The 15,040-nt window shown below is 40.1% G+C and overlaps 1 protein-coding gene across 2 annotated transcripts in view; it reads left to right on the plus strand.

Moving 5' to 3' along the window:
• IDE (insulin degrading enzyme) overlaps positions 1-9,360 on the plus strand; it is a 112,306-nt gene extending 102,946 nt beyond the window's left edge. For both annotated transcript variants that reach the window (XM_007187493.3, XM_007187492.3), the window contains exons 22-25: positions 287-348; positions 5,552-5,624; positions 6,332-6,399; positions 7,053-9,360. In XM_007187493.3, coding sequence (XP_007187555.1) covers positions 287-348; positions 5,552-5,624; positions 6,332-6,399; positions 7,053-7,148 — 299 coding nt within the window. In that variant the 3' untranslated portion in view covers positions 7,149-9,360. The remainder of the gene's footprint in view (positions 1-286; positions 349-5,551; positions 5,625-6,331; positions 6,400-7,052) is intronic.
• The last annotated feature ends 5,680 nt before the right edge of the window (positions 9,361-15,040 follow it).

Raw genomic sequence — 15,040 nt, forward strand, 5'->3', positions numbered from 1 at the left:
TATTGTCAGTTAAGTAGCTGTTATCCCCAATTTCTAGATGAGGAAACTGAGGCTCAGAAAAGTTGAAGTGACTAGCCCAAGACCCAACAGCTCATGACTAGAGAGACATATGATATCCTCTTACTTTTTACTTGAAATTTATTCCCTTACTACTTGCAGGAGCAGATGATCACTCAAAAAGATGGATTCTTAAGAGTGTTGGAGTGAAGTGTATTGTCATTTAGTGTAGTATTCTGGGATACTTAAAATGAAAATATTGTAAATTCTTGTTTGATTACTTTTTCAGATAATATAGAAGTTGCCTATTTAAAAACACTTACCAAGGAAGATATTATCAAATTCTATAAGGTAAGTTCAATTTGCATGTTTAGATTTTGACTGATAAGGAAATATTGTATGCACTGTGTTGTGTGTTGCTGCTTTGAACCCATTCAGGCAGGATTTATGAAGGCATTTTTATGGACCTAAGTATTTTTGACACATATTACTGTTAGGAAGAAGAGATAGTCCCTGTTGAACCCAGTACTGTTTTTCTCTCCCTCTGGACCGAAGACCGTGGTGGCCCTTCCTGGCTTCCAGATCCACCTGTTTAGGTTATCCTTTTGTTTCTTCTCTCTGTTCCTCGCCCCAGCCCACAAAGAACATCGCTGAGCTTTTGGTGGGAAGAAAGAGCAAAGAAAACAAATAGAACTTGGGAATCAGATTATTTTCCAGTCTCTGACAACTATAAATCATCTTCACTAATTTAGGTGCCACTATGGCTCCTTTTAAAAATAAATGATTACTCACCTTTGAACTGTGTTCAGAGATCTTCTGAGTTTTTTTTTTTGTAAATTGTGTTCATTGAAGTATAGTTGATTTACGATGTTGTGTTAGTTTCAGGTGTACAGCAAAGTGATTCAGTTTTTTATATATATATATTCTTTTTCATATTCTTTTCCATTATAGGTTATTATAAGATATTGAATGTAGTTCCCTGTGCTATACAGTAGGATCTTATTGTTTGTCTATTTTATATATAGTAGTTTATATCTGCTAATCCCAAACTAGAGGTTTGTGAGTTTTATTTTTATTTTTTTAAAGTAGAATGAAAGACTTCTTTTTTTTAAATTTTTATACTAATTATTATTTTTATTTATTTATTTATTTTTGGCTGTGTTGGGTCTTCGTTGCTGTGCGCAGGCTTTCTCTAGTTGCGGTGAGCGGGGGCTACTCTTCGCTGCAGTGTGCGGGCTTCGCATTGCGGTGGCTTCTTTTGTTGCGGAGCACAGACTCCAGTAGTTGTGGCACGCGGGCTCAGTAGTTGTGGCTCGTGGACTCTAGAGCGCAGACTCAGCAGTTGTGGCGTACGGGCTTAGCTGCTCTGCGGCCTGTGGAATCTTCCCAGGCCAGGACTAGAACCTGTGTCCCGGCATCGGCAGGCGGATTCTTAACCACTGCGCCACCAGGGAAGTCCCAGGTTTGTGAGCTTTAAATGCCTAAGCTCACTGAGAAAATTCATCAAGAGAAAAGAGAGGCACCACCATTAAAGTTTTCCCAGTACAGCTTGAAGAGGTTTACACCATCTAAATTTTCCCCACCTGTAACAGAATTCATAGAAGGGTAGCAAAAATTTTAAGTGGGCATATAATGTGTAGTAACCATGCTAAGTGCAGAAATTAAAAATTTATGCTGCAATAGAGTTGTACCTAAAGTGCTATATATATTCTTTGTAATGTATTGGGACCTCTAATTTGTGTAAAATACTTTTATGTCTGTTTTTTAGGAGAAGGAACAAAATTCTACTCCATAATTACCATAGTACCTTAGAATTATACCCTATTTAGTATCGTTCGCCACTTCCCCTGGTTCATATCTGATTTATCAGACACCAGGTTTTTCGTTGGGAGCTCAGGTCCTGCCTCATGCTAACATCTCTGGGAGGGATGTCATCTGCTTTTCAAGGTCATTTTTCAGGGATCTGTTGTAACTGCCGTAACAGGAGTGGTGCTTGCAGTTCTCATTGGAATGATTTTGTAAAATTAGTTGTACAGTGAAGGCTAATCAGATCTAATTCACCACAGTTGGTGCTGTGTGGGAGAGTGAGGAAAAGGAAATAGCCCTGAGTTGGAGGTGCTGATAGTTTCATAGAAGAAAAGGGTGATTTAGCACTGTCTGCCAGTTACTTACACTTCCCCCCAGATCCTCTGCAGGACGACAAGGTTTCTGGTCTCTGTATGTGCAAACATGTATTCATATAGCCAGTAACACTTTAGCAATAAGAAAAGAGAGACAGTAGCAATTTTAGGTTCAAAATTTGACAGTAAAAGACAGTATTTTGAATGTTCCTTTCTCAGCAATGGGATTTGAACCATTTTGGCTATGGACATGGCTGGCTGGGCAATTTACCGTTTTCTTTACCTCATGGCTCCCTTGCATTGTGTAGAGGAATTGTGCTTTTTTGCAGTGATAGTCTTTTAAAAAATATATATTTTCACAAGGGGGAGGCTAGGCCTGTGAAGGGGCAGTGGGTATATGGAAAATCTGTGCACCTTCCACTCAATTTTGCTGTGAACCCAAACTGCTTTAAAAAATAAAATTAAAATATTAAAAATTAAAATTTAAAATAATATTTAAAAAATGTGTGTATGTATGTAACGAAAACACATACTTTTTTTTTTTTTAATTTAAAAAATTTTTTCTTTTATTTTTTGGCCGCACCATGCAGCATGTGGGATCTTAACTCCCCGACCAGGGATCGAACCCATATCCCCTGCAGTGGAAGCACAGAGTCCTAACCACTGGACCACCAGGGAACTCCCAACACATACATATTTTTTAAATAAAACAATATATAAAATAAGATTCTGTTCTGAAATATAACCCCAGGTAGTCTTTGTGTCTGTGGAGAGAGAGCTGCAGTAGGACCGTGGTGGGCAGAGTTGGGTGTGAGAGCAGGGCTCCAGGACACGTGTCCGCTGCCAGGCTGTTCAGCCGTCCAGAGCCCTGCTCAGAGCTGCTGGCCTCCCTCAGTGGTCTGTGGGGCAGCAGCAGGAGCACATATGGCCCCTGAGCACAGACTCGGGGCTCAGCCGTATCACCAACTAGCTAGCTCTGTGACCTTGGCCAAATTACTTAAGCTTCCTTATTTACAAAATAGAGGTTATGGGGTATTCATTGAAATGAGGTATGTAAAGTGATTGGCACTTAGTAGCATTTATTAAACAGTCTCCATTGTTATCTCTTTATTAGTAATACTCAATCTTAGGATTTTTAAATATTTTAATCAGAATGTTTTAGATCGGAATATGTTTTCCTCCTTGGTGTTATAAAGTGGGTTTTAGTTGTGTTGATTTACTGCTTAAGACTGTTACACTTTGTGAGGTTAGTTACTTGTTCTCAACTGCCTACAAAAGAGGGTGCTCGTGTTCAGCTCTTTTTGGTTCCTAAGACATTTATTTTAAGACGTTATTAGTTATGTGTGTTCAAAAAGAATGATGACTTACTATGACTTACTGTGATGTTTCCAGAAGAAATGAAGATTTCTCTTTCCTTCCACAAATTCTGTTATTTATTTGAAGTTACAGGTGGTACCTGATTATTGAATTTGTGAAAATAGCAGTTATAAGACTGACTTTCTTGTCTTAAAAAATGAGAGTATTTATTACCAAGCTTATGCTAGATCTAGAACAGGCTTTCCCTAGCTATGTTCCGTGATACAAGATACTAATAGGGGGTACCTAGAAAGAAGGGTTTCGTGACCATGTACGTTTGGGAATGACTACCCTTTATTCTCATTCTTGGAGAATCACAGAGCATGTTAGCTTTTGAAAAGTTCTAAGAACCCCATAGTTAAGATTTCTTTAGCCCAGCATTTGTTTAGTTTTGATTAACAAAATACTTCCTAAGCTGCTATCACTATGGACACTTTTTTTTTTTTTTTTTGCACAGAATACCTATAAGTATCTCTTAGGACTCTAGTGTTCCTTAGAATAGAGTTAGCAAGAAAATGCAATTGGTTGGTTTTTAGAAAAATGGGGATTATCCAAAGTTAGTCAGGAAATTGAACAGGATGTTCTGCTGTAACCGATACAGGTTAAGAGGGCAGTGAAGGTTTGGGTGAAAAGGGATCAAGAATAGATCTTTGGAAGCAAACGTTTTACTCCAGTAAGTAAGATGCTCTCAGATGAGGCACTGCATGTTACTGGAGGCCGACCTGGGCTGAGCTCCTGAAAGAGGCTGTTCTGCCAGCTGGCAGAGCCGTGGGCAAGCTTGCTGTGCAACCTCAGCAGGGCTTCCATTGCAGCTGCACAGGGCCAGGCTTGCAATAACTGTTACATAAATAACCGTGAGTCAGTCTGGCTTTGCTGATGATCTCTTCCTCTGAGGTTACAAAACATTGCTGCTGGCTGAGGCATCAGGGGAAACTTCATCGCAACTCATGTTTTCCCTTTGCAAAAGACAGATACAGGTCCAGCATCAAGGAAAATGTGAGGAGACACTTCCCCACAGGATCCTTCTGCCAACATACCACTCCTGGCTTTCTTGGTAGTAACTAAGGGGAGTCCCTCAAAGCAACGTGGTGGAATGGAGACAACAAGCAAACCTCACTTCTGACACCATCCCTTCCAAGCTGTGTGACTTCAGCTGTGTGACTCTTTGTTTTAGAGTCAGAGTCTCTAAAATAGGAATCATCATGATGTTTAGCTTACAGAGAATCAAGTGAGCTAACATAGGAGAGAGGCTGATACAAGATGACACTCAAGAGATGTTAGTTTTCTTCTTTTCTTAGGGGGGCAAGCATTGTGGTCATCCCTTAACTAAGCTCAGGCCATTGTCTCTGCAGACACTGCAGATCACTAGGTGCAGCCCTGCGTCACACCCCAGTGAGAACTAAGCTAAGGTTTTAATCCCAGCCCAGGTACTTACTAGCCGTAGGAGCTTGAGCACTTAATCTCCTTGGACTCAGTTTTCTCATCGTAAGATGGGGTTAAGAATAATTCTTGCCAGGCTTCCCTAGTGGCGCAGTGGTTAAGAATCCGCCTGCCAATGCAGTGGATGTGGGTTTGAGCCCTGGTCCGGGAAGATCCCATATGCCGTGGAGCAACTGGGCCCGTTCGCCACAACTGCTGAGCCTGTGCTCTAGAGCCCACGAGCTACAACTACTGAGCCCGCATGCCACAACTAATGAAGCCCGCGCGCCTAGAGCCCGTGCTGCGCAACAAGAAGCCACCACAATGAGAAGCCAGCGCACCGCAATGAAGAGTAGCCCCCGCTCGCAGCAACCATAGAGGGCCCGCGCACAGCAATGAAGACCCAACGCAGCCAAAAATAAATAATAAATAAATTTAAAAAAAAAAAAGAATAATTCTTGCCTACCCTCCTAATCTTTGTGGAGTTCAAATGAAATGCTGTAGGTAAAGGGAAAGAAAGGGAGGCGTCTTTACTGTTTCTGACTGCGTGAGAGCTGATTGTTCATGGTCGTAAGAGATGTTCATGGTCGTAAGAGAGCACCTCATTTTAAGTTCCTTAGTGGGGGCAAAAGGGTGACCTTGCTATTCTTTCCACCCAGGAAATGTTGGCGGTAGATGCCCCGAGAAGACATAAGGTATCCGTCCATGTTCTTGCCAGAGAAATGGATTCTTGTAAGTATTGAGTATTGACTTTTTCAAAAGTGTGTTTTTAGGCACACGATAGCTGTACCATGCCATAGCCACATCCTTTATAGAGCACCAGGAAGTAAAGGGGCACAGAAGGGGAACTAACTGGAGACAAGGTCTGCTCTGTCAAAGCAAAAATAAGGGGAAAAAGGAAATGAGGCAGTGAAGGAGGGAGCCAACAGCAGATGACACAGTGCCGAGCTGACCACAGCTCCATAAGAAAACAAGGCCAGGTGCTGGTAGGACATCTCCAAAGAATCTGTATGGAACAACTGCATGTGGCGGGGGAAGGGTGAGCAGTTTATCTGTCCTTCCCATCGCCTGTCTCTGACTGGCCAGGGTTTGCCCCATGACCATTTACTCCCCCAGCCTTCCAGGTTGTTTTAATGGGTCCTTCCGGGTGGCCAGAGCCTCAGGATCCAGTGAGGTCAGAGCTGGGCACTAAAGCAGCTGCGGCCAAGGCTATTTAAGCACAGTAACATCATGAACCATCATTAGGGACACTCTGGATAGGAGGTAGGACAAGCGAACAAGGCCTTGGGAGCACACACCCTAAAAGGATCTGAAAGGTACATGAACGGGGCCTGGTGCAGATTTTTAGTGAGCTGAGTCTGGTTTGTGTTTGTTTGTTTGTTTGCTCTTGTGTACAAGTATCAATAAGTGCAAAGCATTAAACCTTTTGTTTTTTATAGGTCCTGTGGTTGGAGAGTTCCCATGTCAAAATGATATAAATTTGTCACAAGCACCAGCCTTGCCACAAGTAAGAAATATAGATTTCTTGTTAGCTTGCCCTGTTAGAGGACTTTCTACTTAGAAGGAGCTAGTTCACCAGGACACATAAGACCTAGAGATTTCAGGTTACGAGGTATTCGGGCATCTACTTTAGGTCTCCCGTGAAGACCAGGTTGCCATTCTTTCCTTTTTCAGCTGCAGAGACTCAGCCTTTGCCCTTGTCCGCCTTGTCCTCTAGCTTGAACAGTTGTGTTACTCTGCAATGAGTCATCTCCAGCCACATTTGTCCCAGCCTTTTCCATGGTGCTTGTGCATTTTAATCATCTGGAAAGGTTGGGATTTACTTGCAAGAAGAGGAAGCTGGCAGTGTAAGCAGGCTCTTGCCGGGTGGGCACACTGGCCTCTACCACTCCGCCAAAGTGGTGGTCCTGAGCCCTCAGTGGGCCTGCTCTTGAGTGCCCGGAGGAAAGCCAAGATTCTTCCCTCTGGCCCAGAGTCCCACTGGGGACATTCACCGTAGGTTTGCATAGACCCTCTGACCTTACTAATCCAGGAAGAGAGGTCAGTAGATATAATATGTAATATATAGTGTAGAAACTAGTATGTATATGTAAAAATAAAGTTTATGTCCTGTTCAGTCTGCTTTTTAGGCTAAATACACTAAAACTTTTTTCTTTGCAGCCTGAAGTGATTCAGAACATGACTGAGTTCAAGCGTGGTTTGCCACTGTTTCCCCTTGTGAAACCACATATTAACTTCATGGCTGCAAAACTCTGAAGATTCCTCACAGGCGGGAAAGTGCAAGTGGATGCATTCCTGAGTCTTCCAAGGGCTAGGAAAACAATCTTGGCCACTTTAATATTTTCTGGTTCACTATTAGACAAACAGAAAAAAAAAAGTTGTCAAATGTCATTATGTAGAAATATTAAAAATCCAAAGTAATTAAATTACAAAATCTTATAGATGTAGAATATTTTTAAAATACATGCCTCTTAATATTTTAAAAGTTTTCTTTTCATTACTAAGAGAAATGTCCCTTATATAACAATACTTAAAATGATGGATGATATTCCTATAGAAACTTTCTTCCTTATTCTGTAAAATAGTCACTTGTCAGAAGAAAAATATGTTAGCTTTTTTCTAAAAGCCTCCTAGGTTGACAGAAAAGACTTCAAAACATATAGAAAGATAATACCTTTTTAAAAATGGATCCTCAATTTTGCTTTCTACTTAATGGTTTCATGTAAATAATGGAGAACATTACATTTGGCAGATAATGAACAAAGCAATGTAGTTTTCTTTTATTAGTGAAATTGCTGATTATATAAGGCATGGTTTTAATCTTTTTATAGAATTTGAACATGTTTTTTATTCAAACTAGTAAAATGCTGGAAAACTCTAGAACACCCTACTTATTTACAGTGCTAGAAATACAGACTTACCTTACATCAATTTTGTCCCAAACTGAATTTCTCAGGATTACTGTGATTTGTTTTTTTCTGATTGAATTATATTGACGTTCTTGTTGTTCATAGTTGGTTTGCAGTGTTCCATCAGTGTCACTTTTTCCCATCAACACGTTGCTGTATTTATTTAGCAAAAACAAACAGGGTCAACTTCAGATCCCACTGAGTGTGTGACATGCTTTTCCAACATCATCTATTCTAAACACCTGTAACTTTTTACTACCACGAAATTGCAGTCAGTATACGAACCAAAATATTTGCCCCATTATGAATACAAAAGGCAACACGTGCAAAGACACCTTTTTGGAGGTATAAAAAGGAAAACCTTGGATTCTTAAATAGCGTGCCCTCCATAGAGACTCTAAATCCTGTTTTGCTACCAGTCTAATACTGCCTTAAGTGTAAAGTTATTTTTTGAATATATAAATTCAAACATACAAACACACAGATGATGACTGGAGTGAACTTTTAAAAAATATTTTTTTCATGAGATACAATTTTGGATGAAATTGTTACTGTAGATTTAACAGCTGTTTTGAAATATTTCCTGTTACTAAAACTTAAAGAGAAATTGGAAACCTGCAGGCACTAGTAACAGTAAGTGGCCCTGTAGTTCACTAACTCAGGCAAAGTAAAGAATGGCATTTTGAAATGACATTTTACCTCCATATGACTTGATTTGCCAGGACTTCTTTCTGTAGAGTCATGTCGTTTCACATCTTAAGTTTTCACATTTGCTATTTTTCTGAATAATCTGAATTTGGGGCAAGAATGATAATTACAACTGTGGAGGCTGCTTTTGAAAGCAGGGCTCCCTTTCTACTGTCAGATATATGTGGTGCTGTAACCGTCTTTTTATCCCTACCTTCAAGAGCTTCCTTGTATGAAGCCTGTCTTTGTCCATCAGAAGGTACGTGAGTCATCATCACTTCCTTCTGGTTTTATGCATTTGTAGACTATGCAGCTTTTCATCAAACTGCAAATATATACGAGAGGGATCAAAAACTAGTCCTGAGTGCATAAATCCACCACTGGAAAAGTAAATAATCCACTTATATCTTTTCTGTGGAAAATTATGTGCTACTGGGTAACATTTAGCTCTTTAAAAAAAAGGGAGGGGGTGAAATTTAACAGTGTCATTTTTATGAGAAAGTCACGTGAAGAAATCTGAAAGGCATCTCATGTAGTCTTACAGGAATCTGTGGTTGCTCCTGAGCGTGCTCTAGCATTGTCTGGTTTCCGCTTTGGATCCAGAGCTACTGTGGGGTCACTCAGGCATACTTACGGATTCAGCTACATGGGTCCAAACTGCAGTCCCTGAGCAGTAACAGACAACCTGGATACTGCTCTTCACTCAGCGCTTAGTAATGAGATTTGTGAAACACACTAAGGTGTTAGTTACCCGTGACTTTTTGAAAAGTCTTCTTTTTCACTACTTGATGTGGAAGAGAGAGCATGTGACACAGCCAGTATGTGGTAGAGTGCTAGGGTAATCCTGTTTACAATAAATTGCCTGAATTTCACCTCTGGAGTTTGCATTTGTATTATTTTTACAGTTTCAGTGGCCAGTCCTCAACCTACCTCTCCACATCCCGATTTGACGATCTTTCTTGCTTTCATTGTTCCTAATGTAGAAAGCAGTGGATTTTTTTTTTTAAGTGAATCTGGGTAACAGTGATTTAGTCAAATAAATGGGTCAATTTCACGTCTTAAGAGTAGATCACTTTTGTAAAACAGGAATCTCAGTGTGAGAGGCTGAACTCCTTGCTGACCCCAAACCCAGAAAGGTTTGTCCTGTGAGTTACAGGGAGGAGAATTCAGAAGGTAGAAAAAATATTTCTCTCCTCATCTTCCTCGCATGTCTCCAGCAGCAGGTTAGGCAGATATCTTGTCCGATCCCTGGCTTCTTACTCCCTGTCAAAATAATCTTTCTACTCGTGTGGTTACCAGCTGGTTTGACCAAGCATTTCAAGAGGGAATCTGGTTGTTCTTCAGCTTCCAACCTAGGACAGTAGTGCAGGGCACATGGTCAGCTCTGTGCTCAGGGAGGACACAGCTGCCCCATCCGGAGGCCTGCAGCCACCCCAGGTTTTAGGGCTTGGTGCAGTTTCCCCCTCTCTCATGGTGTGTGAGGGGAATCATCTGGTCCCCTTCTCTTATTCGCAGCATGTTTATGGTGAAAACCAAGGATTCTCACATACTCATCTCCCTTTGTAAGGATGGTTCCTGCCCTCCTAACCCTTCCCTGGAAGGGCCTCTGACCAGTAGGCTTCTAGATCCCTAGTATTCTGTGCTGCCCATACAATGAAGTTCATTCACTGTCCTTATCAACCTGAACGTTGACCATTCCATGGTTTCTTGTGGCAAAGCTTATTGGTAGTACTGAATTGCTACTTTTCTCACCCAATCTTCTGACATGGGAGGACGATGATTAAAATCATCATCATCCCAGGTTTTCGGAAGTGAAAATAGGCTCAGAAAGGCTAAACAGTTTGCCCCAGACCATGCAGGAAGCACGGATTCAAACCTCCACTCAGATCTTTAAACTCTAGTTCTCATTGTTCCATGTGGATTTCCTATAATAATGGGTACCAAGTCTACAAAGGTACTTGTGGAACAAAGTAGAAGGGCAGTTGCTTTTACATGTGTATGAAACTTAACTTTTTTCACAGATACCACCTTACTCAGTCTCCCAACCTTTGCCTATTTTGGAGGGAGTGAGACCAAGTCTCAGAGTCTATGTGCCTCTCCTCCAGTCCTCTGTTGTTTCCCCTCTGCTGGACTCCCTTGTGAACAGTTATCACCACTGGGATCTCCCTCCCTCTTGGAGTCAATCCAGAGCCATGCCTCCTGGCCTGCTAGGCCCTTAAATCAATGCAAGCTCTCCTTGCTGTCCCCCCTGGAGTGATGAGATGATCTGGAATCCTTCAAGTGATTCTGAACAAGAGTGTGAAGAAGAGTCAAGTTCATCTGTAACCCCACCACTCCAAGACAACCACATTTTTTGCATTGTTATTTTGCAGTCTTTTTCCCGTGTATGTAGAAATGGGGCCATATATTCAGTGTTACAACTTTTTCCTTCCATAGTCTATCTATATTGAGAATTTTCCATGTGGATACTCTTGGGAAATTTGTGGTATTTGTTGTTGTTGTCATTGTTGTTGAGTTTTTGGTGTCATACTGTAGTTTGTTTATCCAGTCCTCTTAAGAGTGGGATATTTAGGGTGTTTTCAAACTCTGATCCATGATAAAACTCCTTGTGCAGACAGAGTATGTGTGTGGTTTTCTGATTATTTCTTTAAATCACTGGGTTGTAGAATATGAATATATCATTTAACTTCTTTTTGGAAAAGTTTTAAACCTACAGAAGTTGTAGAAATAGTACAGTGAATGCCCATATAGCCTTCACCCTGTATTCACCAGTTTAATAATGTTTGCTGCGCATTGCTCCCTCCCTCCCACTCTCTCCGTAGATGTCATGGCTCCTCACCCCTAAATACTTCATCAAGTATCTCCTAATAACATGGTCGATGTGTAGTCAGGAATTGGGTCTCACCCAAAGGTAGGTCTGGCCTGTGTCCCCTTTGTTTTTGTTTAGACATTATAGACAAGTAATTTTGACAACTTAGATGAAAGAGGTACATTTCCTGAAAGACACAAATTACCGAAACAGACATGAAAGGAAATGGAAAATATGAATATTCCCTTAATCTGTTTTAAGAAATTGAATTAATGCCCTTTCCACAAAGAAAATCCCAAACCCAGATGGCTTCATTGGTGAATTCTATCAGACATTTAAGGATGAAATTATACCAATCTTACATTTTAGAAAGCAGGAGGGAACCCTTTTATGAGGTCAGCATTACCCTTATACCAAACTCAAAGGTATTTCAAGTAAAGAAAGCTCTAAATCAATTACCCTTTTAAAAGTCCTGAAAGTCTTTAACAAAATGTTGGCAATTTGAATCCAACGATGTAAAAAAAGGAATTTTTTTATACAGTTGATTTTCAAATATTATACCAACTTTACATGAAGACAGAGTGGGAGGAATGCAAGGTTGGTATAATATTTGAAAATCAATTAGTATTGTTTACCATAGTGACAGAATTAAGGAGGAAAAACCACATAGTCGTTTCAATAGGTGGAGTAAGAGCATTTTACAAAGTTCATACTAACAGCTCTCAGCAAACAAGAAATGGAAGGGAACTTCCTCAACCTAATAAAGGGAATTTAAAAAATACCTACTGGTCACATCATAAGTAAGGATAAAATATTGAATACTTTGACGCTAAGAGATGCACCAAGATGAGGATGTATGTTCTCACTACTTTTTTCAAACTTGTATATGAGGTCCTGGTCAGTACAATAAAGATTGGGAAGAATGAAGTAAAACTGTTCACAGATGGCATGAGCACATACCAAAAAAACTCTAAGGACTACAAAAATAGTACTAATAATAATTGAATTAACAAGATTGCAGGAAATAACATTAACAAATCAATTTTATGTCAAAAAATTATACTGTCCACAAAATTCAAATAATTTATAATAGCACCAAAAAATTAAGTATTTAGGGGCAAAATATTTTTAAATGTGAAAAACCCGTACACTGAAAACTTCAAAACGTTACTGAAGGAAAGTTTTTAAAGACCCAAATAAAAGGACAAAATCCATATTCATGGATTGTAGGACAGTGCTTTTAAGATATCTGTTTTTCCCCACTGAGCTATGGATTCTAAAGCAATGCTTGTCAGAATTCTTGCAGGCTTTTTGGGCAGACATTAAAATCAGACATTAAAATCAGACAAGCTGATTTAAAATTTTACATGAACATGCAAAGAATCTTGAACAGCTAAAATAATTCTGAAGAAGAACAAATTTGTCCTTCCTGATAGCAGGGCTTATATGAAACTATAATCAAGCTAGTGAGTATTGGCATAAGGATTGACATATGGATCAATGGAAGGGAATAGAGTCCAGAAATGGAGCCCCACCTTACTTTCAATTAATTTTTGACTAAAGTGTCATGGTAATTTGATGGGGGAAAAGTAGTCTTTTCTATGAATGGTTCAAGAACAACTGGATATCCTTATGGGAAAAAAAAAAAAAAAGAACCTTAACCCTTATCTCACAGTATATACAGAATTAACTCAAAAAGGCCTACAGATTTAAACATAAAAACTAGAACTGTAAAAGTTCTACAGGGAAACATAGGAGAAAATCTCTTTGAAGTTTGTTAGGCAAAAATTTCTTAGGATGCAAAAGTCACTAACCATCACAGAAAAAATGGACATATTGAAGTTTTTCAAGTTTAAAATTGTCTTCTCTTTAAAAGACACCATTAAGAAAAGAAAATGGCAAGCTGCTGACTGGGAGGAAATATTTACAATATGTAAATCAGACAAAGGACTTATATATAAGAATATACAAGAAACTCATAAGACAAAAATGTTGGAAAAGAGTTCAATAGATGCTTCACCAAAGGAGATGTAAGTAATGGTCAATATGTACCTGAAAAGATAACATCATGAGTCATGGGGAAATGCAAATTTAAGCCAACAGGAGAGCAGAACAACAGTGAGAAGGAAGATCGGTGATTGCCTGGAGACTGAGGTCAGCAGATGGGATCAAAGGACATAAGGAAACTTTTAGAGAAGGCCCATCCACCTCCTCAGTGACTGGGTAAGTCTCTCTTGGTCTTGGATCTCCCGTCTTGGTTGATGATTCTGAGTTTTATTCAGTGGTTGGTAAACTTGTTATGAGGAGTAGGTTTTCCTTGAACTTAAGGCAGTTCAAGAAGAGGTACCTGAATTCTCAGTTGAAAGACACTGGGAAGGTTGCTCAGTTCAAATGCACTGAGACAATTGTCTAGCTGAAAGACACTGGAAAGGTTTGGACTGGGTGATTAGGTAAGGGCTAAGCTGGTGTCTTTCCTTGAATGGGCTACTTTAACAGAGTTTGTTGGAATAAAAATGAAGACACCATATGAGAGCTTTTAGCTCCAAAATAAGAGAAAAGAAGCTCCTCCCAGCTGGTTACAGCTTTCTCAGGCAACTGAGAAATTTACAGGACTGGTGGAGGCAAGTCCTCATACCATGCAGCGGTCCCGTAGAGAAACCCACTCGTTAATTAAAGATACGCTCATCTGGGGTTGTACACATTAGAACTGGCCATCCAGTGCTTGAGCACCCATGGTGGTTTTGGTTGGCTGGAGAGAGAAACCCAGACACCCTTCTAGGAGGAACTTGCATTATCTCCCTGTGCCTTTGAGATGTAAATGTACCTGATCTTCTTAGGCATCTTGTTCTATGTCTTGAGAGCTTGGTTTGTTGATCAGTGAGAAAACTCTTTCTGGCCTCTGCCATCTGGAAGGTACTCATACAGTGTCCATTTGGAAGCCAGTTGAAGTGACTAGGATTCCGAGCAATCCCTTTGGCCCTGCCAGCTCTCAGGAGAGTTTGTCATAAGGGTTCCTAATCCATAAGGGGCCTTCACCATGTCAACTTTCATTGGATCCACCTGTACAATAAAGGCCCTTACTTTCTTAGACTATTTTTGCAAATAAACTTTCTGGATCTTGTGAGGGCTGCATCCTTTGCACGATCCTATGGGGACACCTCTTGTGTCTTACTCGTTTGAATCCCTATTCAGATCCTACTCATCAATGGCCAAATGATGGATCCTTTAAATTGGAAAAACTTCTGGTAAATTTTTAGAGAGCTCTCCTTGTAAACAGCTATTTTATTGGTAGCTATGGAAAAACCAAATTAAAAGGTGGACACAAAGAAATGTAATGACTAACCTTAAGAACGCTCTTAGTTTAAAAAAAAAAACAAAAAAGCATCTGTTCGGGAAGTCTATTTGAATTTGTGATCTCAGCTTCCCTCACTGGGTCTTGCAGATGCTAATAAAACATTAGGTTAATTAATGTTAATTAGGTTAACAAGGGAATAGAAAGGGTTATTAAGGGGAAAGCCCTGTGGCTTGGATATTCATGGGATTAAAACAAAGGCTTTGAAACAGCACTACTTAAGTTTGGATGAGCCAAAGGGACCCTCTGTGGGTCCACCCAATATTAAAGGGCCCCAAACAAGTTTGCTCTATTTACCCCAGTTTGGAAAAAATTAAGGGGCTGGAAGGGAAAATTTACACTGAGAGACCCGATCAGCAATTGCTTGGAGCAACAGTTAGGCCAATTAATC

Source organism: Balaenoptera acutorostrata, chromosome 16 (genome assembly GCF_949987535.1).
Source record: "Balaenoptera acutorostrata chromosome 16, mBalAcu1.1, whole genome shotgun sequence".
Taxonomy (NCBI): Eukaryota; Metazoa; Chordata; class Mammalia; order Artiodactyla; family Balaenopteridae; genus Balaenoptera; species Balaenoptera acutorostrata.